The 25,150-nt window shown below is 37.1% G+C and overlaps 1 protein-coding gene across 1 annotated transcript in view; it reads left to right on the top strand.

Moving 5' to 3' along the window:
• SPIRE1 (spire-type actin nucleation factor 1) overlaps positions 1–25,150 on the top strand; it is a 127,308-nt gene that overhangs the window by 40,931 nt on the left and 61,227 nt on the right. The window contains exon 5 of the mRNA XM_010006941.1: positions 22,003–22,239. Coding sequence (XP_010005243.1) covers positions 22,003–22,239 — 237 coding nt within the window. The remainder of the gene's footprint in view (positions 1–22,002; positions 22,240–25,150) is intronic.

Raw genomic sequence — 25,150 nt, 5'->3', positions numbered from 1 at the left:
TTTCTTGGCCACCTGGGCACACTGCTGGCTCATATTCAGCCCTTTGTCCATTAGAACCCTCAATTCCTTTTCTGCCAGACACTTTCCAGCCACACTTCCCCAGGCCTGTAGCGTTGCATGGGGTTGTTGTGGTCCAAGTGCAGGACCCGGCACTTGGCCTTGTTGAAGTCCAGACCATTAACATCAGCCCAACAATCCGATCTATCCAAGTCTCTCTGTAGAGCCTCCCTATCCTCATGCAGATCAACACTCCCAGCTAGCTTGGTGTCATCTGCAAACTTACTGATAATACACTCTATGTCCTTATCAAGATCATCAATAAAGATGTTGAACAGAAACAGTCCCAACACTGAGCCCTGAGGAACACCACTTGTGACTGGCCCCAGCTGGATTTGACTCCATTGACCACCACTCTTTGGACCCGACTGTCCAGCCAGTGCTTGGTCCAACAGATCGTATGCTCATCCAGGCCATGAGCAGCCAGTTTTTTAATGAGAGTTCTATGGGGAACCATGTCAAATGCTTTTTAGAGGTCCAGATAGACAATATCCATAGCCTTTCCCTTGTCCAATTGTTGGGTTGTCAGGTTATAAAAGGAGATCAGGTTTGTCAGGCAGGACCTGCCTTTCATAAACCCATGCTGACTGGGCCTGATTCCCTGGTTATCCTCTATATGTCTTCTAATGACCCTCAAGATGATTTGCTCCATGACCTTCCATGGTACTGAGCTCAGACTGACAGGTTTATAGTTTCCCAGATCCTCTTTTCTGCCTTTCTTATAGATGGGTGTTTGCTTGACTCTTGAATCTGCTGTAGGCACTCATGTAAATATGTTTTTTTTTCTGGACACTTTCTTGGATTGCTTTGTCAAAGCTTTGTTTAAATGAGCTCTGAGAATAAGTGGAGATGTATGAGTTACCTCAATAGTTTTGAATTAGTGCTCATGGAAAAAGTATGTGATGTTGGGAAAGCAGTCTGTCAGTGAAAGAAACATTCTGCAGGAAGGTCTATGTGCTTTTAAACACAAAAAATGTTTATCATTCATTTTACTGGCAGTTACTCTCATACTCTGTTTATCTTTTGGTTTTGAATTCTTTACACTGATAATGTTCAAGATGCTCTTGGAATGTACTATTTTTTAATATGGAGGGAAAACATAGAGTTACTTGCTGTAATTAAATTGCTGCTTTATGTGAACAAAAAAATTCTTGGTGTTGATTAAAAGTTAACCAAGCTTTTATCCAATCCCTTATTTTTTTTGAAAGCAAGAAGGTAAGAAAAAAATCCTTCTGTGATGCCTTTAACCTTCTTTCTTCCTGCTTGTAAAAAGGGAGCTTTGTTCTCTTGACCTTTCTACCCTTGGAGGCACAGAGCAAAATTCCTAGTTATGCTGGTAGTCAGTGTGTTCACTAACAAACTCTAGTTAAAAGCCACTAGGAAATCCTCTTTGGTGCTATCTATTCTGTATATCTGTAACATTAATGTCCAGGTCATAGTCTCTATTAGGTGGAATGATTTGCATGCATTTAAAAAATGTTCTCCTACTATCATGCACTCTAATCTCACAAAAGTCTGCAAAATTATATTGTAAATAGATCTGAATCGAACAGGCCATGTGCAATCACCCTTGACTTCTTTTTTTCTAGCAAGTTATGGCAAAAGTGTTTGAAATGATGTTGAAATGGAATCCAACAGAATATTTTGACATGAATTGGTACACATTAAAAGGTGTGCAAAAAAATGAAGCTATTCTGTCACAAGGATCTCTCAGCTTTCTGGTAATGCTTATATTGACGGAAATGTTTATCTTTCTCCTCCTCTGTCTCTGAAGAAGTGTGGAAGTATGTATGTTCAGCCATGATCTTATTAAGAGCTGATTTAAAAATCTTTAAGTCTGTTAAAGGTCTAGAAACAATTTCTGTCTTGTTCCCTGTATGGTGTCATTAATCTGAAAGATTGATAGGATTATAAAGGCTCATCTTTTAACAGGCCTTATGGCTGTTCCTTTAAAAAAAAACCCAAGCAAACAAAAGGCACATGAAGAACAGCAGTCTATTAGAAACATTAGCAATGAACTCCCTAATTCTGGATAGCTGTGAATTGGCTAAGGGTTTCGTTTTTAAAAGATAATTACTGTGTTCTAGATGATTATTGTTTTCCCAGTTAGCTTCATGTAAAAGCTTTGCAAATCACATTTCATAAATGGAACTTCTGTGTGTTCCAACTATGCTTGAATTTACAATTAGCGCAATCATTTGTGAACAAGACTCGCTAAAATCAAGCATTAAAAAATGTAAGCTGATTTTTACAAGCCCTCTGGAACTCACCTAATGCTTGAAATTCATAGGTGGTACTAGCAGCTCGTAGTTAAGAAAAAGTTATGTAATATCTTTAAACTATTAGTTTTAATTTAAAGCAAAGCGCTAACACTGATGGTTAATATCTGATACTTTTTGCTGATGGGGCTTCCAACCCCTTCCGCTTGACTGCTTCTTTGGCTGTAGTTAATAGTTGTCTTGTGAAGGAGTGAATTATGGTATCTGTAGCTCGCTATTGCATGACTAAGAGACCACATGAAGGGAGTAAATGCTGGTTTTACCCCATGGAGTGAACTGGGAAGAGTGCTTAGTGCCGCCACTGCAACCTGCATCTCTCTCAGCTGCTGGTCACATCCTGGGTGTGGCTCTGCACCAGGCTGCTTATGTTCAAAGCCCTAAATGGGCTCAGACAGCCTTATCTCAAAGGCTGCCTGGCTTCTTCATAGTAGCTTCTCACACGGGAATAAAACTACTGAAGTACAGATTTGCTCTCTACTTTGTGAAATACTCAGGTGCTAGACTGAGGGTTGAGCATTTTATGGTCTTCAGAAAGAGGCAAACCTATTTTTTCTTTTGGTTTGCTTTTTTAAAGCAATTATCCCTCTAACAGTTACAGTGTAAAATTGCTCCTTCTAATAAGCTTCCAGAGCAAATGGAGTAGGTTCAACTTCTTTAAAATAAGCAGCTTAGCTTCAAAGCCGTAGCAGGGGATAGACAGGAAAATTGTTTACTGCTGTAGGTGATGGTGTTTCTGTGTGTAGAAGCGCATTTGCACTCACACATGTGCCTGCTGCATATGCCCACATGTCAGAACATTAGTAAAGTGGGCTACACACATTTATATTTTAAAACATCATTTTCAAGGAATATCTGTGCATGATACCATTTCCACAAACATGTTTAAAAAAGCAGAAACTTACTAAGGCTGTAAATTCAAGAGCTCACCAACTAATAATACCTGTAATTCATGGCCTTGCAAGAGCAGTTTGGTTCCTTTACATGTTTGCATCATCTTACAGGTTTTCCACAGGCTTTCCACAGAGTCATCCTATGTTATAGTTGCAAAATTCAAATCAATTTACAAAGAACTGACTGCCATGGGCTTTACTATTATATGAATTGCTGTAATTTCAAAAGGCTTTACAAATTTCTATTTTCATAATATCTTTTAGTTTTCTTGAACAGATAACCTAATTTTACATGCCCCAATCTGAATACCTAGAACCTGACTTTCAGAGTGCTTAATGCTATACAGCACTTCAAGCATGGCTTTCAATGATTGCCATTTCAGCTCTTGTGGTTCAGTGCTTCTGCTCTTCAAACCTATATTGAGAATTCAAGTTTACAGGAAAAGGGGGTTATAAAATGTAGTGGCTAATTATGTGCAGCTGGTCTTGTGGGTATTTGTATTGGTCTACTGTGACAAAATGGTGGAAGATTTTATTAAATCTAAGAAAAGCCATTCCTGAAACTATGAACATTCATTAATACTTTAAGCCACTCTTCCAATCAGTAGGGATGAAAGTTTTACCAATAAAAGGTCTCAAGCTTGTCATAATATATCTTAATTTTTTCCTATCAGGAAAAGAAACAGGGTGAAGAATGGGTTGAAGAGCATGGGAGTGGAAGAGAGACAGTCCCCAGACACTTTTGAAGTGTTCTGGGTCAGAAGTATCAGGGACACCTTTTCCTTCTGCAAATATCTGCCAAGGATAAATCAGTCCATGTGAAAGACAGCAGCCTTGTATTATGTTTGGATTCTAGGTTAAAGGTTACAAGTTTACAAGTGTGTTCATAGTAACGCTTTTCGTTAGCTCCCCCACCCCCTTTTTTTCTTGCTTTCACAAAATAAAACCTATGAACTCACGCATACGAGACCTGCAAAACAGCAAAATTAGTGTTGCTAATGTAATCATGATAGGAAACCTGTGTGCTCACATAATGAGGTTGTAGTGTATCATGATGAGGCCTTTTACTGTCTCAAAATGTAACCTATTTTTAAAGCTTATCCTTTATAACAATGATCACACAGCAGTTACTACAAGTATCCTTGCTGAATTGTGCTCTGAGTATTCCCCTTAAAATTAATGAAAATGTCTGGCAGGAGGTTGCTTCATTGTCCTTTGCGTGGTTCACGCTATGCCAAAGGCATAGATTATGTATGTTTTTCTCTTAGCTTTGTTCTAAATAAATCTGTTTAGTGTCTATAATTAACAGTAACAGCAAGAGATTCAATAGATTGTCTTCTGTCTTTTAAACTTTAAGAAGCTGCTCTTTGTTATTTTGTTTTGCTTGGAGAAGCTATGAAAAAAGGTATCTGGTGTCTGAAAGTAAAGTTAGACTTCTAACAATGCGTGTGAGTCTGGGGACAGGAGAGGAAAAGAAAAAAGACAGAGCCAAGCCTGTGTTAGTAACACAAACTTTCTTTCTGTTTCCCTTTGCTCTTTGTTGGAATAGGATACCCAGAAGACATTAAAGCTTTTTCTTCTCTCTTTAACTGCATTTATCTGAACTCCACCAAAGTTCAAGTTACATCCATCTCAAGATATCTGACCTTGACAGCCCAAAGCCCTGCAGAGCAGGTGTAGAGCACCTGAGATAGCATCTCACAGGCTGGGCATTGTGAAATAACTACAATAACTGCTTGTAAAGTAGGTTTGTACATCAATGATGCTTTGTGAGTCAAGTCCTCATTAGAGTCCTTTATAGTCTCTTGTAGTGTAATTCCAGCCTGGCAAACTGTTCAAGGTGATGTTGGACAAATGCTGGTCTGCTCAAAAGTTATCTCCCCTTTGGAATAAATGCACATTTGAGAGGGATCTCTCTAGTGAAGATTTGTGTGATGAAGTGGCCTAGAGCACTGCATCCACTTGTGTTCCCAATGTCATTTGTTTTAGGGACCATAGATCACAATTAATGACTGTATTTTCAGGTGCATTTCACACAGATTTTAGTTATCACTTGGCTTTCTGGTTCCTTTTGTTCGCACAGAGATTCAGCAGTGCAGTTTGATCTATGTGTGAGTGATTGTATAAGATTTAAGTTATTTTTAAGCATCTTCTTTCCCACCCCTGATTCTGATCCCTCAAAATCTCCTATACTTCTCTTTCTCTGTGATACCACCACATGTTCAGGTTTTCTGAGGCAACACATTATCTGAGGATATTCTTTCAAATACTGGTATTTCCTGGAGGAAGCAGATTACCTCAGGTGAGGGTTATATAGATTAAAAAGTGGCGCTTTTTTCTCTGTGGGATTTTTTAACCTATTGCAAAGTCTGTGGTGTAAGGAAGAAGGCTTTGGAAGAGCAGAGTGAATTTATCAACCACTGTGAGATGAGATTAAAAATATTCTTATACAGCGTCTAAAGTAATCTGAAAACATCTGTCATGAAGCAAGTACTTCCTAGTGTTCGAGAGACTGTAAAACAGATGAAAGAAGCCTTTTTTTCTACCCTAAGGAGCTTCTTGGTGGGGAATATTTTTGCTCCAGTACGTGTTTTAAGTGTCACTTTTTGTTAGTAGCTCTTTTAATATACTTCCTTTCCTCCCTATTTAATGTTATGAATGTAATTGTTTCATTTTGCAGGATAAGAAGGAAAAAAATTGAGAATTTAACTTACAGACCTGGTTTGCCTTTTCTTTAAAAGATGTCACTGATTGAAAAGTATTAGTAATTTAACCTTGGGGTGGAAAGAAGGACTAGATTTGGTGAGTGCAGAGAATCCAGAATCCTTCTCACTTTCCTGAATCCCTCGTTTTGGTCACTAGAACATGTAACCACCTTTTGGTTGTATAAGTAGCCAAGTCGTGGTGAATTACTTGTCCTTCACCACTCCCATGTCATAGTCTTCTACTCAGCAAGCTGGGAGTCAGCAGAGGGGACATCCCCAAGTTGCATGCCTGGTACTACATAGGTGAAATGAATCCTGTACAGGAAGGGTGCGGCTTGGGAGATTATAATTACAGTGTCTTCATTATTCACAAGACATTGCAAGTGTTTAGCATATAACTATAACCATATGTCATCCATATTTCATTATCTGTAGTCCCATTGAAATCAGATCTGCACTAAGAAATGTAGATGTCCTAAAAGAAGACAAACATTGCTGAACAATGCATATATATACACACTGGTATTTATTTAAAAAATTAAATACATTTAAAAAAATTAAACTACCCGTTTGTTTTTAGGGTTTATTTTATCTTAAATTATCCACTGGCTAGTCTGCATATTATTTCCTTCATGTAGGGTAAAGAAGGGTGGGTAGAAGGTGCTGATTTGAACTGCAGTATAGGTGTACCTTGTATTATTTCACCTTTTAATATCCAAAGCTCTAAATGCTATTTTTGAATGCACATTCATCACAGGAGGGGTAATGAATGCAGAAAATAGGACTGTGAATGTATTCTTCTATGCTATTTTAGATGTATTACACTATGGTCGTTGTTACATTCCTCTGTTAACTTTACATTGATGATAATTTCTTGCAATTTCACAACACTGTGGTAGCAAGAAAATACACTGATGTTAAAGGAGGAAAAACAGACCTTTTTGTTTAGTATGTCTGAATTATTAACATTTCTGGTTCTAAAAGAAACTTGAGTTATTCCACTTATTCTGTTGGCTTCAAAATATTTTGTAATTATGACAACTATCCTCTCCACATTTTTCAAGACTTCTGGAACTTCCTGTCAGAGTAGAAGCTAAAATGTAGGAGGGAAATTAGTCAGTACTCTGACTTAATTTAATACACTTCATAAAAGCTGGTGAAAGGCATAATCTTGTACTGTACCTATGGGAGAACAGAGTTTTGCAAAATAGGTCTGTGATTTTTGTCTGAAAGAGAATTTTCCCGTTCTGTCAGTATTTTCACTTCTATTACAAGGAAGTATTTTAAAGGGATTTCCAATGTATTTTCCCTTACCAAATTTGTGTTCTCTTTCATCTTCTCTTGTATCTTGTCATTGATGTGAAGGTTATAAAATACATTTTCTTTCTTTCCCATTACCTTGCTGATTGTGTGTGTTGACTCAAAGTAGAATGCTTTAACATTAATGTACTAGCTTATAGATAGTGATAGTAAAGATGATATCAAACTGTCTCCCCTACCATCAGCATATCCAGACTTAATAATACTGATCCCCCTTCAGCTAGTGGAAGGAACTCTAGTGAACACTGTTAGATTTTCATCACAGGGTACAAGTGCTGGCCCAGATATTCCTGAGGTGCAGCCACCTGACCTAAATTTCTTTGCAGGCAGAAACAAGTACAGACTGCATCTGAGCTGCCCAACTGAAACAACAGTTTTTGTATTACGAAATTTTATTCAAGGTACTGGCTGCTTTTACTCTTTCTGTACTGTCTTAATAGTTTTGTGGTTATCTTACAGCTTTTCAGTTGTTCTTTAGTCTTGCATTAAAGTTATTTATAGCATTTCAGTCTCAACTCAGTCCATTGTATTAGCAAATAGCACATTGCACATCTGTAGAGCAAGGAAGCTGGTGTTGAAGATCCAGTGTCCATAGAATATGTGCCCCAGTTGCTTGATTTCAGATTAGCTGTTTTCTGAGAGCCTTATGCTGAGTGTACCATCAACAAAAAGCCTTGGCCATTAGGTGAGCTTTGAATTTCATCTGTCATTTTATCTTCATCCAAAGGGATCCCATTCTACACAGCTCTCCATGATGCAAACCAAAAGCTCAGAGAAGAACAATGGCGAGGTTCTCTGTTTTGGATCTGTTCACGTAAATGTTAATGTGAGTTTGCCAAAGATTAGTGTGGTCAGTGAAAAATCTGTTCTAGGAATGTTAACAAAAACCCATGTTATTTGAAAACTCAAGTGTTGTGGTACCCCTAGGGACTGTGGGGGCTTTATCCAGGCATGTGGATCGTTATGTACTGCTAAACCTTAGTTTAGCAGTACATACAAAGTCTGAAAAATCATTCCACTTTGTGTTTCACATTCGTCACAGGTCGGGTAATGAATGCAGAAAATAAGACTGTGAATGTATTTTTCTATGTGTTTATAATTGCTAAACAGTTATTTCTAAATTAATGAGTTAGAGAAGAGAAAGAGAATGTTTTTTACATGTTCAGTGTTTTCTTAATGCTGTATCCCAAAAATGTGACTGAACAAGAGACATAAACACAGGCCCTCAGTAATGAATGTTGCAATATTGGTAAATGTTCATAACAGACCTCTCCTAAGTTTAATGGCTACTGTTCCTGAGAAAACAGTGTCAGTTGGTCTGTTGCAAACAGCTTAATGGTAACATTTGGCCAGAATTTTTTAAACAGCAAATAGTCCAATAGAGAATTAACTGGAAGTTTCATAATAAGATGAGGAACATTTGGAGGAAGCAGCTGTAAATCAGTCCAGAAAAATTATCTGTATTCAAATAGCCAGAGAGATCTGGGGAAATATTGTGTATACTCTAAAAATATTAAGTTTTGCCTTCAGTTAAGAATTTCCCAGGAATTGTTACCGTCTGTATTTGTGGTGGCTGCTGGCAGTCCTGCCTGACACAGATTTCAGGTGGTGTTCCCATGTGAGCAGCAGGTACTGAAGTGTCTGCTCACTGGAAGAATTTTCTCCCTGAGGCCATGCTTTCTAGTGAGCAGCAATCCACAGTTTGAGGTGTAAGAAAAGACATTAATCTTTTTCTCTTTATTATTATTTTTTTTTTACAAGTTTCTAGTCCCATTGTTTGGTCGATTCATGGAGTGAATGTTTTAGCTGGAAAGTATGTTTAAAATTATTATAAACATTATTAATTCCCTCAATTTGACTGTCTAAAAATAGACAGAGAAAAACTTAATTTCTTCTAGTAGAATACTTTTTATTAGCTTAATTAGAGAAGGCCAATGAGCAGGGAAGGTTGCATTTCCAGTCTGCTTGATCCTTTTTATCTGGGCTTTGCTGGAATGTCACATGTTACTCCATAAAAACATCTTTAAGTGCAATGGAAAAAGTGTTAGATATTAGATGTTAAGGGGTTTTATTTAATTTTGTTTTAAAAAAATATCTAAAATAAAACACTATATTTGGATTATTTCACTGCACTTGAAATCTCTTTAACATTATTAGATTTCTTCTACTAATAAAAGTTAGTTAAAATAATGTTATGATTTGAGTTAGACGTTTTTATTTTATTGTTTGTTTTAGTTCACTTAACTCATCTTTTTGTAATATCTTTAAATTAGCCTTAAAAAAAAAAATCTGAACTATACAAGGCAAAACCTAACATTTCCCCTCCCAGCTCTAACTGTCATAGAAAGTGTTTGATAAGAATCATTAGGTAAAACTGGATGTTAGGGAAGACAATGTATTGTAAAAATGTAGAACGGTGAGAGAGGATTATGTTTATACCAAGCATTTTATCTAAAAATATGAAATTTATGGAAAACACTCATGCTGTCTCTCCTTGTTTCAGGTAATTTTAGCTTTTCCAGTGAAAATAGGCATTTATTTATCTGTGAGTATTGAGGTTTTCCAGTGCTATGCTTCCCTTTGGCCTAAAGCCAAAGCTGATGTACGGTAGCACAGAGAGTGCATATGCACATATGTAGAGAGTGCATATGGTAGCATAGAAAGTTAGGGTTTGCGTTTGTTGGGGGTTTTTTTCTTTTCTTTTACTGAGCTGCTCAGGAAAGCATCATGTTTTCCAGCAAAGTCAGTTTTCTGATCCATCAGACCACGTTACAATACAAGCAGAAGGTAGGTGGAGATGCGAGGATGACACTCATCCATGCCCCTGGTTTGGCAGCTAATAGTAATTCCTGAAAACCAGTGTCTCTGAAACAGTGTAATTGCAGTTTGTCTGACAGTTACTCATCGTTCCAGTCCCTACAACAGGCTCCTCTCCTGTGTGACGTTTCATCTTCGCATAAGTGAACATTGACGTTGCTGCCTGTTTGATAGTTTATGTGAGAACATATAGCTTGGTGATACAACTGGACAAAGGAGAAAAGTGATCTGGGCAAAAGGTCTAATGAGGAGAAAATGAAGACAAATTCTGCCATCCCTCTGAGCTCCAGAATTCGCAGATATAAGTTGTTCATTTGGAATACTGAAGGTTTGGTTCCCTGGAGGTAGTTGAGTACATACTCCTTCAAACTGATTTAACTGACGATGTTTATTTCCTTAAAGAGTATTGATGACTGTGGTCATTTAGTTAAAGACATGTAGACTTATGTTTGTAATACAATTATCTTTTTCCTTTTTTCTTACATTTCTTAAACTTCTGTGAGGCTACAAAACAAAAGAAGAAGAAAAAAATAGTCTCTGATGGAAGCAAATGGATGTCTCTGCAGTTGAAGAAAATTACTTTTGAGAAGCTGGTTTCTTGGCTAAGCAGGAGGAATGTTTTTGCTATTTCAAAGCTACAGTACCTGTGGAAATCCAGCAGAATTTAGTGCTCCTTCTGTAATGGACCTTCTGTCTGTTATATTGCTTTTAAAAAAAATTTATTTTTTTTCTCATTCCGTCCCAGAAAATTATTTTACTTGTTGGAGAACTATATGACTATATGACCTACATTCTTTTTTCATTATGTTTGGTCTAAAAATTGCCAGGCAATTTCTTTTTGATATATGATATGAACTGTCATGCTGTGTATATTCAAAGGGTATTCCCCAAAGGGTATGTGGATATTGTAGAGTTTGTAGAATTTTAAAATCATCAAGGATATTAAAAATAATTGAGGATTCTTAAATAAATTAAAGGTCAAAAATAAAGCCACAATGTCCAAAATTATTAAAACCTTGCCATTTTTCCTATTTCTTAAACTTCAAGACATTCCCTAGAGTGTAAACTGATAGTATAATTACAGTTGTATAACAAGACAAAGGGATGATGCAGTCAGAATTTATTTCCTGTGAAGTTTAGAACAATCTGACAGTCTAATCTTAGTAGCTATTTTCTCTGGCTACCTGTGCTACTTATATTTAAATAAATCACTCTTACATCTTGCTTTCTATTCTCAAAGAAAAGCAGTTTTTTGTGTTGCACTGCACCCAGCTGATAAGCCTAACCATTAGCCTCAGGCATGTACTTTTCTTCATTTTTCCTTCCCCTAGTTTGTAGGGAACAGAAATCATAGGGAAAACTGGATGATTAGAGGCATTTCCAGCTGAGTTTAAGCCTATGTGTGTGACATGCAGAAATACAATTTAGACTTGTACAGCACTCCTTATCCAAAGGTTTGAAAATGGGTATAAAATATGGTAAAACTGTTACAGGAAAGGGAGGACGACCAGTATGAGATTTCACAAGAAATGAGCAATTAGGAAAATCCCACAAGACCTTCAGCCCCATGAAATTCATAGATTTGAAATAGGCTCAAGTACTGGATGTAAGAGGTGTAATGCCTGTGTATTACATTGTGGTTAGCAAAGGCAGTTCAGCTTACTTTGCTGGGGGGTTTGAGGGTGTACAGTTAAGACTAAATTTAGGATTTTAGTTCTGTGGCTGTTTTGTGTTAAGAAAATTGTGGAGGCAACTATAATCTGACTTAGGGGTCCTGTGACAACACTTACCTGGAAATTACAAATTCTAAATTATAGACGATATTTTGCAAAAAGAAGCATGATGTTTTCAAAGCCAAGAAACTCACCACAGTACGAACATAATGCCTTGACTTTCTTTTTCCAAGTATGTATCCCCTGTAGTAATTTAAAAAATGATAATGTGGCTTGAAAGACAGGGTAGTACTGCAGCGTTATTTCAATTTCCAAAGCATGAGAAGTCCAAGGGGATTTGCACTCCCTATATGCCTGCCTGAGTTCAGTTCTGTTCTTTGCAAGTCTCTGAGGAAGCTTTCAGGAGCTTGTTGTGAATCCTGGATCCAGGGATGAATTGTGTAGGACTGTGTTAAAGCTGTCCTGTATCAGTCCTATGGATGTGATTCGTCACTCTGCCCTGGTGTTCCTCCCTTCCCCTTGCTACTGTGTTACACTCAATATGCATCTTTTAAGATTCTGCTTTTCTTTGGGCTGAGAGTATGAGTATGGCATATGCAGGAACTAACTGTAGCTAATTCATTAACACGATTTCAGCACAGGAGAAACTCAGGGTTGGCTCCTTTAGGCCTAATTTTATGAGACTCTAAAGTTTTTCAGGCAGTGCAAAATGCAGCAAATGTGACAGAGAATTTCACCATAGATTTGAGGGAGTAAGTCTCATTAATTGATATGTTTACACCTTTTTAAAAAAAACTTCTTTTTTTTTGTTCCCAAGTACATGTGCAGTTTACACAGATGTAAATGTTGGAATTGTTCCCTCTCCACCAATAGTTGGATATTTTGTAACTTGGCTGCTATGTAAACAGCTAAATGAATTTTCCAGATAATTACTCTATTAGAAGGCCAAGTGCTGAGCATTGTAGAACATCTGACTGCATGATACAGGTTTTTGTAGAGAGCCAGAGTTAGGAATGTATTGTTTTTTTGTTTTTTGTTTTTTTTTTAAATTTAAACATAAAACGCATGCTCTGCAATTTGTAATGCAGGAATATGGCTGTCCCATTAAAGATTAGAAACTGTCACAGTTCAGCACTTTGATGACTTTGGGAGATGGCAGGTGCTAGAATATCTTGTGCTAAGGTACTTCATGCCTGAGGTTATAAGCTGTATGTTTTATATATCAATAACTTTTAACTGTGATAGAGCTATGTTTTAATATGGATTTCTTCTGGAGGGATTTTACTGTTCAGAAGGAAATAGAAATAGAAAACTGTAAATATCATCTCATAAAATGATTCTCTGGGGTTTTGCGGCCTAAAGAGCAGGTGGTGAGCTTTTTGTTGAGATGTGGTCATGTGTTCTGTTGCTCTTTGGTTTAGGGTAAGTCAGCCTTGCATGCTATGGTTGTATTGGAATTTCAGACCTAAAAAAACAGAATTGTAGAATGTCTTGGGTTGTAGGGGACCTCTAAAGGTCATCTAGTCCAACCTCTCTACAATAAACAGGGACATCTCACACTAGAACAGATTGCTCAGAGCCCCATCAAGCCCAACTGAGCTTGATGTGAAGCTTGTATCTTCTTACAAGTAGATAATATGTCAACAGTCCCTATTGGTGCTTTCTTGAATTATTCTAGCAAATGCCAGTCTTTCCATTGAGGACATTGTGAAAGCTCAAAGGTAATTGCTCTTTACTAAAATATTTTATGTTCACTTAGGTATTCAGTGTTTGAGAAGTATTTGTTTGAATGCCAGTGATTCAAATACCTGTATCAAATGTTGCTGCTTATAGGAAGAGGGCATGGAAGAATATTCATAAAACCGGGAGTTTTGCAGAGGCTTTGTCAGCCTGCAGTGTTGTGTTTGCCTGACACAGTCAGAGATCATGCTTGACCTGAATGAATAACTGTCTGGCACATTAGTAATTCCTCAGGACTACGATAGTTCGTGTGAAAATTTCCATGTTTCATGGTCAAGTTATGTCCTTAATGTCAAACTCAAGTTTCTTTGCACATTTGACAAAAAAAAAACAAACAACCCTCCCAGTAAGAGTCTTGACTTTTTTAGTTTTTTGTTCCGAGGCTGTATGTGTGATTTCCCATGAGTTTCTTTAGGAAAGAAGTCATGTATAGGTATCTGCTTAGGTATGGCTGGAGAGTTTTTCCATGAGACAGTGGAGGTAGCTGTGTGTGGTTCACCTTGGGCTGCTATGTAATAAATGCCAACATCCCATAGCTATCTTTGAAGTTTCTCTTTTTGTATGGATGAAAAGGACAGTCTTCTTATTGGTAGTTATTTGACTTCCCATCAATATTCAGTACCTTTAGTACAAGCAGCATGAAATTTGTTCTGCTTTGTATGATGTTAATGAATACTCCAGTCACCAGAAAGCAGCAACGTATGTTAGTCTTCTTTTGTGGCACATTGCTTTAAAAAGGACCTGTTATGTGGTTACATCTGGGATTATTTCTTGACATTGAGTTTAAGCATGAAATCCTGGAATTTCAAAATTTGATTATTCAGAGAAATCTTTTATGAGTCAGAAGGATGTATTTTTTCAGGAATGGGAGAAGGTGGATTTTAGGAAGGCTACAGTTAAAGCAAAAGAGTGGTCATGTTCCCAACTCTGTGTAAACTCTTATTCAGATTCTTCATCCGTCTCTGTGAAGTTCATTATCTGTGAAACACCTGAAATGCAGACATACCTCTGACAAATATGACAAAACCAGCCTAACTTTTATAAAGTCTTTTGAGAGCTGCTGCTAGAAAGCTTGTAAGACATACGTGCAAATGCAAAGCTTTCACTAGCCAAGAATTTGTATTTAAAAGAATAGCTTTCATTGTACAGGTATTTTGTTTGCTTGACTTTTGTAGTTGTTAATTTTGGGGAAAATAGGTGTGAGAAAGGTCTTGACTCACAGGAAAATAAATGGTTTATATTGCAACAAGTGTTTACTCACTCCAATTTCTGGATTAAGTAAATGGGGACCAAGCCTGTAACAGGCAACTGTAGTGGTTTAAATGAAATCTGTGTGGGAAGGCTGAGAAGGTAATGCAAACTGACTTTCTGAGTAGATTAGTTGAACTGTGTAGGTATTTTGAATAAATGTGGCATTGATTTTGCATTCTTTCATGACTACCATAAATTGAACTGAATCAGTGCTACTGTAAGCATTTTATTATCTTTCTTCTATAGCTTGTCTGACACCATAGACAGGTATGCAGTATCAGCCAAATTTAAACCAGTTGCACATGAATTCTCAGGATCGGAGCTACTGAAGTAGTTTTGCTCTCCTTTATACCAATTTTCCTTGAACTGGTCACCTCTCCCTCACTACAATTTTTTTTGCTGTAGTTAATCTGATACTCTGTGTAAAGCTTTATTCAAAAGGATGATGTGGCAAATGGCGATTTCTGGCCCTTACACTATTTGGTCCCATTGGAGTTTCTGTGGTCTTGGTTATGTTTTTGGTAGTCAACTAAATTCTTTGCTCCTTCTGTTGTCTTACTTGTGGAGTCCATCTGATTGCTTTCTATTTCTATATAAAACTATATATAGACGTTTAACTATATTTAATCATTGAGAAAAAGAAGACAACAAGAGCTTTATTTTGACCTGACTTTATTTAGTAAAGGCAGCAATATGGAAGGATTATGTGTTCTGAAAAGAATAATAATTTATTTGGTCAGATAAGTGTAGTATTAAACAATCCTGATGTAAGAATAGTAAATGATCCTGAGGTAATAATGCCTGTTGATTTATCAGATTATTACTGCATTGAAACTTTTCTTTAATACCTCATATGTGTCAGAAGCATTATTCTGAAGAGTATTAGCAGATTTATGGCTTTGGTGTACATGAGAATGGATCTAGAACAAAAGTTTGTGACATGGTCTGATTTTGTGCCTTAAAAGATAGAAAACTTATTCTTCTTATATTTTGAAGTAGCATTTCCGTAGCTATTGTGGCTTTCACAAATTTAATTTTGATACATCTAATTTTTATGCCATTTAGATTTTGAATGAAGTTTTTGTGCAAATAGTCTTTATAGACTGTAATAATAAAATTATTTTAAAAAAATCAAGACAAGATACTGTGCCAAAAATCCTAAATAGGCAGGATATTTTAAGACAATTTTCAGATAGTTCTAAGCCTACAAGAGGGAGATGTAACAACATACCCATTCTGCCTATTTGTTTCAGCAAATGTATTCCAACCTCAGAATTCTTAATGTTGTCACCATCTCTGCCATTTACTTATATGGGATCAGGATAACATGACCTGTATTTAAAACTGTGGTATTAATAGAAGTGTATTTAAGAACTTTCAAATGACTTTCACCATCTATATTACTTAATTATTGCACCTAATTCTTACTGGAGCTTCAGCTATTACTGGATTCTCCACAGTTAAATCAGAGAATTTAATTTTGTTTTTCTCTGGGGATGAACTGTCACTTTGGTGAAATTCCTTCACATTGGATAAGTTCCTTAATAAGAGAGTAATGATTTGTCCTAATCTTGGGGATTATAATGTATGAGCAAAAACTAGAAGAAAAATGAGGTTTTAGTTTCAGTGTTTTAATGCAGCAGATAAAATGTAAGTTGAGACTGATACAATGGAATACATTCTGCTTTCATTTATGCTAATAAATGGTGGTTCTCCTTAGATATGTCTATAGTGAAACTGGAACAGCCAAAAACATATTTATAATTATCAGAACCTTTGAATAAATTGGAAACTTACATTACATTTGAGCCGTAATAAACTTACAGTTATATTACTGCTACTTTATTAGAGGCAACTGAGTCCAAAAACATTTAACTGCTTACATTTCTGCATATTCACTTTAGGAGGAAAATACAAAACCTGGAAAAGCAAGCATCCCCTTTGTATGTTTTAGGCCTCTTTGGTGTCTTTGGTCAGGAGTTCTTCCACTGAATCTCCTCAATGTATACCCAAACAGTAAAAATAATTCAGTAAGTAGGTGTCTTTATCCACTTAGTGCATTCAAAGGCTCATGGATATAAAATAATTTTGAAAAAGACCTCCCCTGGATGTGGTAGATAAATTTTCCTAGCTCTGAATGTATCTGAAACAGACTGAATCTTGTTAAAAGCATGTTTTTAATTTCCTTTAATATTTATTTTCTATTAGGCCCTGCATACTCTGCAGGGGTTTTTTGGATTTTTTTTTGCTTTTATTACTGCTTTGGTTTAAATAGCAAGATTCACTATATGGCAGAAAGCAGTATCTCTTTTCAGTAGCAAAGCAGTATCAACTAGAAGTTGAATAATCCTTTGTCTTCTGTTTATATTCTTTAGAAATGAGTGATCTATCTGATTCTTTAGAAATACTCTGAATCCTTGCTGCTTACCTGGAAGCACTTGGAAGTTTTTCTCACTGTTCTCATTTGACAGTCTGTTGCAAGTCACTCTAATTTAGTGAAGGTCATATTTAAATTTAGCAGTGGCCCCAGCTATTAAAACTTGGGTAATGCTAGCCTGTTTCCACTGGGGAATGCTGTGGTAAAAACTGTATTAGTATAACCAAGGTATGCAGTGACAGCAAGGCATAGATCTCGTATAAAAACCTATTTAGACATACTCTTCCAGGAGGTACTCTTGAGAGTTATGTAGGGCATCTAAGGATGAGGTAAATAACTGAAAAAACACCTGGGTTTATATAAAATTGTAGCATGCCTGGCTTTTGGTCTGTACTACAGGATTTTATCACAAAAACTTGTGTGTCTATGTGTCTTCTACTGCGCCATAGAAAATTTAAGATACATAACTCTTGACTTCAAGGGTGTCTCTGGATATGTTTATGCTGCCTGTTAGGATTCCAGAAGCACCGCATGGAGCTCCTGACAGGCTAATTTAGAGTTAGTAGTAGGACAGGTTAATCTTTGCAAATTGACTTAGTGCTGCCTAATACCAGGGGTGGTGGCAGAGAGGAGCTGTGCCCTAAGGAGTGTTTGCTGCTTTCGCCAGCTCTGGGCTTTCGGCACTCTTACCATGAGGCAGAGCGATTGTCCTTCATAGTGTGTTGTAGATCAGCTGGTATGAAATGGGAGCACTTAAAAATAATTGTAGTATAACATTTTAATAAAAAAATTATTAGAGTTCATAAAACACATTGAAGTAGTAATTTAAGTATTCTTGTGACTGGTTACTATATCTGAGGTCCCGCTGGGAAAATTCAAAGTTAGTTTACTCACCTTAGGATTTGGAGCTTTATGGTGTCTTTAATCCCAGTATAGGGATACTAAACCTGAGTGGCTTTTGGAGGAAGGGAGAACTTTAAGGAGGAACAGGCATTTGGGCTGAAAAAATAAAGCCCTTTGCTCCTCTAAGTACAAGCCTGTCCTTTGCCTTTGTTGCTTTGTTAAAAAATTAAAGCAAGCCTAGGAAGGGGATGAAAGTTCAGACAGTGCCTATTGTGTGTGCAGTGCGTGGGGGCAATGGCATGTGGGTTCTGCCTGTTCTCATCTGTGCTTCAGCAAGAGTCAGAGACATATGTTGGAGGGAAGGAAAGGTTTCTTCTTTGAAATAAAAAAAATTAAGCTAAGTACTTCACAGAGATTTCACTCAGCTTTTGCAAGCCTCAAATGTGTTTGGTTGCTATACAAAGACCTGGGTATTTGGTGACTTTTTGAGCATGTTAAATTGGCAGTGCCCATTGGAAGAACATAATTTGTTTCATATAAAAGACCAAAAACCCTAATGAACGCCTTTCCAAGAGGTGTGCCATAGTGTGTTGGAGGCAGGTATACAGAATAGAAAGTTGTTCCATGCAGTGTTTGTGTACAAAAATAATCTGAATGGTTTTGTTTTTGCGGCGTGTATAAAAGGAGTGTGAAGATACTGTTTTTAAATCATGTTTGAAGTAAAAATGCTCCAGCAGCTTTATCACAACTTGTTAGAAAAGAACACGAGTCCAGACTGGTGTAGGAAATAAAGAATACTCACAGTGAGACAAAATTCCTCTTCAACTAATGATTTAAGCACAAGAGAGTTAAAGTTCAGTCTGTGGGAAATGTTGGTGCGTTGCTTTTTTTTGGTCTGAAGCCATGACTTTCAAAAGAACTTGGTGAGAAGGTGTAAAGCATAATAATGCAGGCTTCCTTGTTTATTTTTTTAAGTTATTTAGCTACTGGGTGATTTGCAAAGATCAGGTCTGTTGCCAAAATTTTAATCAATCAGGAACAAATGACTTCTAAAGTTCAAGGTGCCTAACTTAATCTTTTTTCATCTGAATCAAGAAGCATAATTTAGCATTAGTGCTGGCAATTACTTCAGCATCATGCAGTTATTTTGGTATGTCAATGTACAACTCTGTGGTTTAAAAGATCCTTGCTAAGTCTTTTCTTATCCTGCTTTTTCCTATTCTTCCTCTGTTTTCACATGTGATAGAAAACTATGCAAGTGCTTGTCACTTGTTGTGTGCCAGAAGTATTTATTTTTTTGTGAAATTAGCAAACAAAACTGAAAAAAACCACAAATTTATCAATTTATTAATTGAGCTGTGAAAAGCTTTCTCTTTTTTGTTTGTATTTGATTTGTGTTACAGCCAGAGTGACAGCACTTGTGTTTAAGCAGCAATGAGCTGTCTCACTTTGTATGTTATGTTTCTAGTTATACAGACATAAAAGTTTTGTATGTGTGAAGTTGCCATAGTAGTTTTGTCCATGTGAAGAAGCAGTGACCATTCAGTGACTTTTGCTTGATGTTCCTATGGCTCTTGTGTGGTTTTACAAGATCCTTGGTAAACAAGTATTACTGAGTGCTGAAAGTTTTTAGTTTTAATGCAAATCGAAGCATTGTTTCTCAGTGAAGATGTTTGCGGCTTTGTCTTTCAGCAAGAAGAATCTGTGATACTGACAGACACTGAATAAATACGGTTTTGACCACAACTCCTAAATAAGGAGCTGAGAGACTGAACATAGTTCAGAATTGGTGCTGTTGCAGACTTCCGTGTTGTGCCAGCTTTGCATGCATTATGAAATCTATTAATAATATATAAAAATGCACTAACCATCTTACTGAACTGCAAAAAACCCCACTGCTGATACATCAAAGAAAGCAGCAGCTGTCATCCAGTTTTAGCCATGGTGCTTTTGAAGGCCTTAATCCTCTTCCCAAACAGACGGAAGCAGAGAGAGTGCGCTTTCTTTATCCGACACTCCCCTCTTCTATTTTTTTTAAGTGTTGGTGTAGCAAAATCCAGAAGCCGTTCAGCAGCCATCACTGCATGGCACAAGACATTATTTTCTTTGCATCTAATTAGGAAATTTCAGTCCTCCTCACGTAGGCAAAGCTCTTTCAAATTTAGTTTTTATTAAAGTTAGAAATTACTCACATTATGTTTACTCCTAGGTGTTTGAAACATCAAAGCAATTATTTGGTTGTACTTAATTTTCATTTAGATCTACTTCAAATTGGAATTAACTTGGTGTTCTTTGTGCCTTTTCAGTATATGTTGAGATTGTACCAAGAACCTGAGTTACAGGAAACATATGCATCTACCAGTAGAATATATTTTGTGAAATTTTCACATTTTAAGATTGTTTTTAACATACAAGTTTTACAAGACAGTTGTTACAAAGTAGCTTTCCAGAGAAGGAAGCCAGATATGCTGCAAGTGAAAGTTTGGTCTGTTACAGCTATTTTTAAGGTCTATATGGTGCAGTGTCCTGTCTACAAAGTGGGTCATGGCAGAAGTCTGGGGAAGGATATGAGAACTGAACAAGAATTCAGTGATGCTTCCCTGGTATACTTTGCTGTCTCACTACTATTTCTAAGTGAGAAGCTGTTCTTTGAACTAAATAGATGAAGGCAATTTTTTCTTCATTACTTTGCCTAATGTCTTAACTGGATATTAAGAGTATTTTCCAAGTATGTATAAACACTTTTCAAGAATAGCATAGAATTATTTATATTAAGTAAATTTATCAAAATTATTGTAAGCAAATTATAAAATATTTTAATGTATTTTTTTAAAGTCTGTTTGTTAGCCACTGTCTTACAAAGTGAATTTCCACTGCAAAGTAATCTCAACAGAGGATGAAGTACGCAAGAGTAAAGCTGTCAGACTACAGCTAGTTCATTAAATTGTCTATCTAGGTAAACTAATAGGATATAATTTAAAGTCTTTGCTAACCACCAGCCTCTCAGACCAAAAAGATTTTGCTGGGCTGAGATGAGTAAGCTGCTAGAGAAAAATCTAATGTTTTAAGAAACCATTTGTCTTGACCTATTTTTGCAAATTGAATTTAAAAAATCTACATTAAAAAGTGTGTTGACCTGGGCAGTACTGAAAGCCAGATGACAGAAAATGGCATTTGATGACAAGATTTGGTATGTTTAGAAATGCTGCTGTTATTAAAGTTTCTCTAGAGCCAACTACGCCTACACTGGAGTCTGCTCCTTTGTGTGACATGCTGGCCATCACACACACAAGGAAGATGAGAGATTACACGCAATAACTCCAGTCCTACTTCCTTTGTCAGACAAGGATCTCCCAGCAGTGACATTTCCTTCTTGTTGTTTACTCTTGCAAGTCCATTTTCTCTTCCCTCTCCATTAATACCTGTTTCCAAACTCCTCGGTTTAAAATGCCATGTCTTTACATCTTTTAAATGCTAGAAGCTTCAACATTACTCTAGGAAAATAATTTATGCCAAGAAAGAAGCTATGAGATGTTCCTGATGATTTTTTTTCTAGCTTACACTGACTAAGAGGTTGTCTGGCTTTGCTCTTGACAGAGCACAAAAAAGAAGCCTTAAGTTCAATGAAGTATTTGTGTACTGCCTCATTACTATGAAATCCAGTTGTTAGTAGTTTCAGTGGAGTATGTGTGCCTCCACTGGCTGCACAACAGGCAAAGGAGTTCTTGTGGGCTGATGTCCCATTGCTCAGGGGGTTAATATTGGGATGACTGCAGCTGTGTCCAGACATCTCTCAGGTCAATTTTAAATTATGAATTTTTATTTCAAGCTTTGAAATAAGAAAGTGGTAGGCATGTGGTAGTTCCTGCTCTTGCATGTTCCGTGCTGCATTACTGAAGTACTACTGTAGGTATTATTTTTCTCATTAATTTTGATGTTTATTGCCTTCTCATTTGCTAAGTTTGTTATGCAAGCTCCAGAAAAGGATGTTCTTAGACTGACCTATTCATTCATTCATGGCATTAACAAATTTCTTTTTCACTTTTATAGGTTATTGAATCACTAGGGATTATTATATATAAAGCCCTGGACTATGGTTTGAAGGACAATGAAGAACGAGAATTAAGTCCTCCACTGGAGCAGCTTATTGACTGCATGACTAACACCACAGAAACAGATGGCAGTAGGGATGAAGGATATGATGCTCTGGATGAAGGAGTGGAGGATGACAATGATGATGACGAAGAGGAAGTTGAGGCCATTCATTCCTATAAAGATGTCATGAAGGTACAGTAATGGGCAGTTTAGATGATATTTTACTTTTTTTGTCAATGAGAAAATCAACTCTTATCTGCTGTGTTATTGTCCAGCGTGATACTGACTGTATCATTTTCTGATGTCCCTGGTCATTCTGTAAAGTTTGCTTGCAAAAATGACATGCAGTAGCATTTCATGTTTGACGGTCAGCAACACAAAATCTGTGATCAACTTTAGCATTGGATGTTCCATTAATAATCACATTCTGATTTCAGCTGTGCACTGGATAGTCAGCCTTCCAGTGTAGCATCTGTGGAATTGCTTTGTGTACACTTGGATACTTCATGGACTGTTTCAATTAATTCATCTTTTAATTAGTGCAGTATTAATTTAATTATTCCTTATCAGTGTCTTCCTTTGCCACCCACCTGTACTGAAGCAGAGGTGTGCTTTTATAAGAGCAGCTTATTTGTCTGTAGTGAGTCAGGATACACTATTTAATAGACAATCATTATGATTGCAGTTCTTGACCTGAGTTGTGAGATTCGGAAATACAGCTTATGAATTTTAATTGCAACAGGTTCTTCAATATTATCTGGGCTACTGTGAACAATAATTAAAAATTATTAACCCTCTGTTTTCTATGGAGTAGTATATAGTACAAATTTTAGAGTCAAATTAGTTCTTAGTACAGACAAAGATATTAGAAAGTGTGGATTTTGTCAAAGTTTGTGTAACTCATTTACCTCATAAATAACCTGAGATTTTAATACAGGTTGTACTCCTTGTACCAGGGGATTGAACCTGTGTGTTATTGCTGCTTCATAAATGCAAGTCATATGTATTATCAGAAGCTTTGTGTCAGAAATAGTGTAGTGGTGAAAGCTGAGACTGGAAGAGGGTTCTGGATAGCACATCAGGACACATTAGCACACAGAAACAAGACCCCATGAAAACCTGCCACTTTTGATGGTTTGACAGTAAAGAGGGAAGCCCTTAGCAGACTGTAGTGGGAGTAACTTGTGTTTGAGATGCTTTTGTATCTTCCTTGCATCAGAAATAATGCTAAATGCATTTTTTCTCCCTCCGTCAGAGAAGCAGGGCTCAGAGTGAGAAATGAATGAAAGGGCCTTTCACTTCCTTGTGATGGGGAGGGCCTGGCTGAATGTGGTACCCCCCTCTTCAAGCCCCTGCCACTCCCAGAAGTGCTGAGTTGGTGCCCTTGCTATAGGCAGATGCTTTGCTCTATCCCTCTGCCACTCCACTTGCCCAGTCACCTTCTCTACAAGTGGCCAGCAGCACCCTAGGACAAATAGAATTGTTAAAGGAAGTTTAGTTAGTGTAGAGTCTGCGTGTACATACAGCTGAAGGCAGTGGCTTGTAAAAGCGATTATTTTGCAAGTTCTTTACTTGCTTTCTGCAAACAAGGAAAGATAACCTTGGAAAACATTCCTGAACTCCTTCAGTTACATTAGTACACATGCCTGAAGTACAAAAATATTTGGTTAGGTTTCAAGATCAAGATGCTGCTGAGTGGCATCTTTCTGGTTCTGCTCAGCTAGTCTGAGGTACCTGTCTGTTTGTGTTTTAAAATTGGTATCTGGCATTTTATTTTTTATAATATTTTGCTGTTATTTTTTTATCCTGGAAATGTATGGCTTTTGTGACTTTACCTTAGTGTACAGCTGTCGTTTCTATGTCATCCTAATTTTTATTCTTCCATCCCGTGGAATTTTCTTTTCTTGCTGTAGCTTTTGCCTAAATTATTTGCTGCAAGGCTCAACTCTGCAATTTGCTTTTATTCCCAACTCTGTGTTGTTACTGCACTGACAGTACTAGAATGGCAGCATTTTCTATGACATTTTTGACATGAGCACACATTTGTAAGATCCTTGTTCCTGACTTTGTACCTTTTCAGGGGGTAAGACCATGTGTTGAGTGTGGCTTTTTTTTTTTTTTTCCCCAGCATGATAAACTATGTTGCAGGCTACACCCTTATTTGCCCAGTGACTCTTTCACAACAGGAGCATGTAGTCTTGTGACCATGAGGCTCAATTATTGTAATTCCCTCTTGGCAAGACTTCACGGTGAAGCTCTCTCCTCTACAGGTTGTAGTGAATGCTGAAGCAGGTTTGCTCCCTGAGTTGAGCAAGTGTCACTCTTGCCTACCCTGCATTCTCTAAATTGCAAGCTTGGAAATAGTATAGATGGGCTGTGGGCTGTTTACATTGATTGTTAAGGTATTTAACTATATGGTCTCCAGTATAGACACGTGTGTGTCCTAGGAATGTGATTATATGTTTTGTTCTGCTTTAGAGAGTGTCACTGTCAGGTTCAAGGCCTGTCTGCCACTAAGACTGAAGTTTTCACCGTTAATCATTAATGTGGGTGAGCCTATTTTGTGATTAAAACACAGAGGTAGATAAGATATGTGTCAGGTTTTTCTGTAAAGTGAAGTAGCAAGGTCAATCCTGAACCCTCCCCTAGCCTGGAAAATGCTGAGTAATGTGGTGGACATGTGTTCCCCAGAACTGGGAAAAGGGTTAGTGTGAAATAGTGCTGCCAAGATCATCACTGGCAAACCTCTTATTTGGAGAAGGCACAGACAAGCTTTTGTGCTGCTTCTTGGTATATTTGGGTGTTTTGGCTTTTGATTTCCTTGGCAGGACTGAACTGCTGCACAGACTTGATCCACTGTTTTTAAAAATTCATCTATGAAGAGAGAACACGTAGCTTGCCAGACACTGAATTTTTTAGTCTCTGTTGTATTTCAGATATGGTGGCGCCCTAGTGCAAGAGAAGGGAGAAACAGAAATAGTACAGACTGGATGTTTTCACACAGATACTTTCCTTGTTTGGGACCCTCTTCCCTGCCCCCATCCACATTACATATACATTGTGCATGTATAGTACAGAAAATTTGCACATCTCAGGAATGCCA

This window comes from Chaetura pelagica, unplaced genomic scaffold (assembly GCF_000747805.2).
Source record: "Chaetura pelagica isolate M959 unplaced genomic scaffold, ChaPel_1.0 scaffold109, whole genome shotgun sequence".
Taxonomy (NCBI): domain Eukaryota; kingdom Metazoa; phylum Chordata; class Aves; order Apodiformes; family Apodidae; genus Chaetura; species Chaetura pelagica.
Note: the sequence above shows the minus strand (reverse complement) of the source record. Positions and strands in the feature narration are given on the sequence as shown.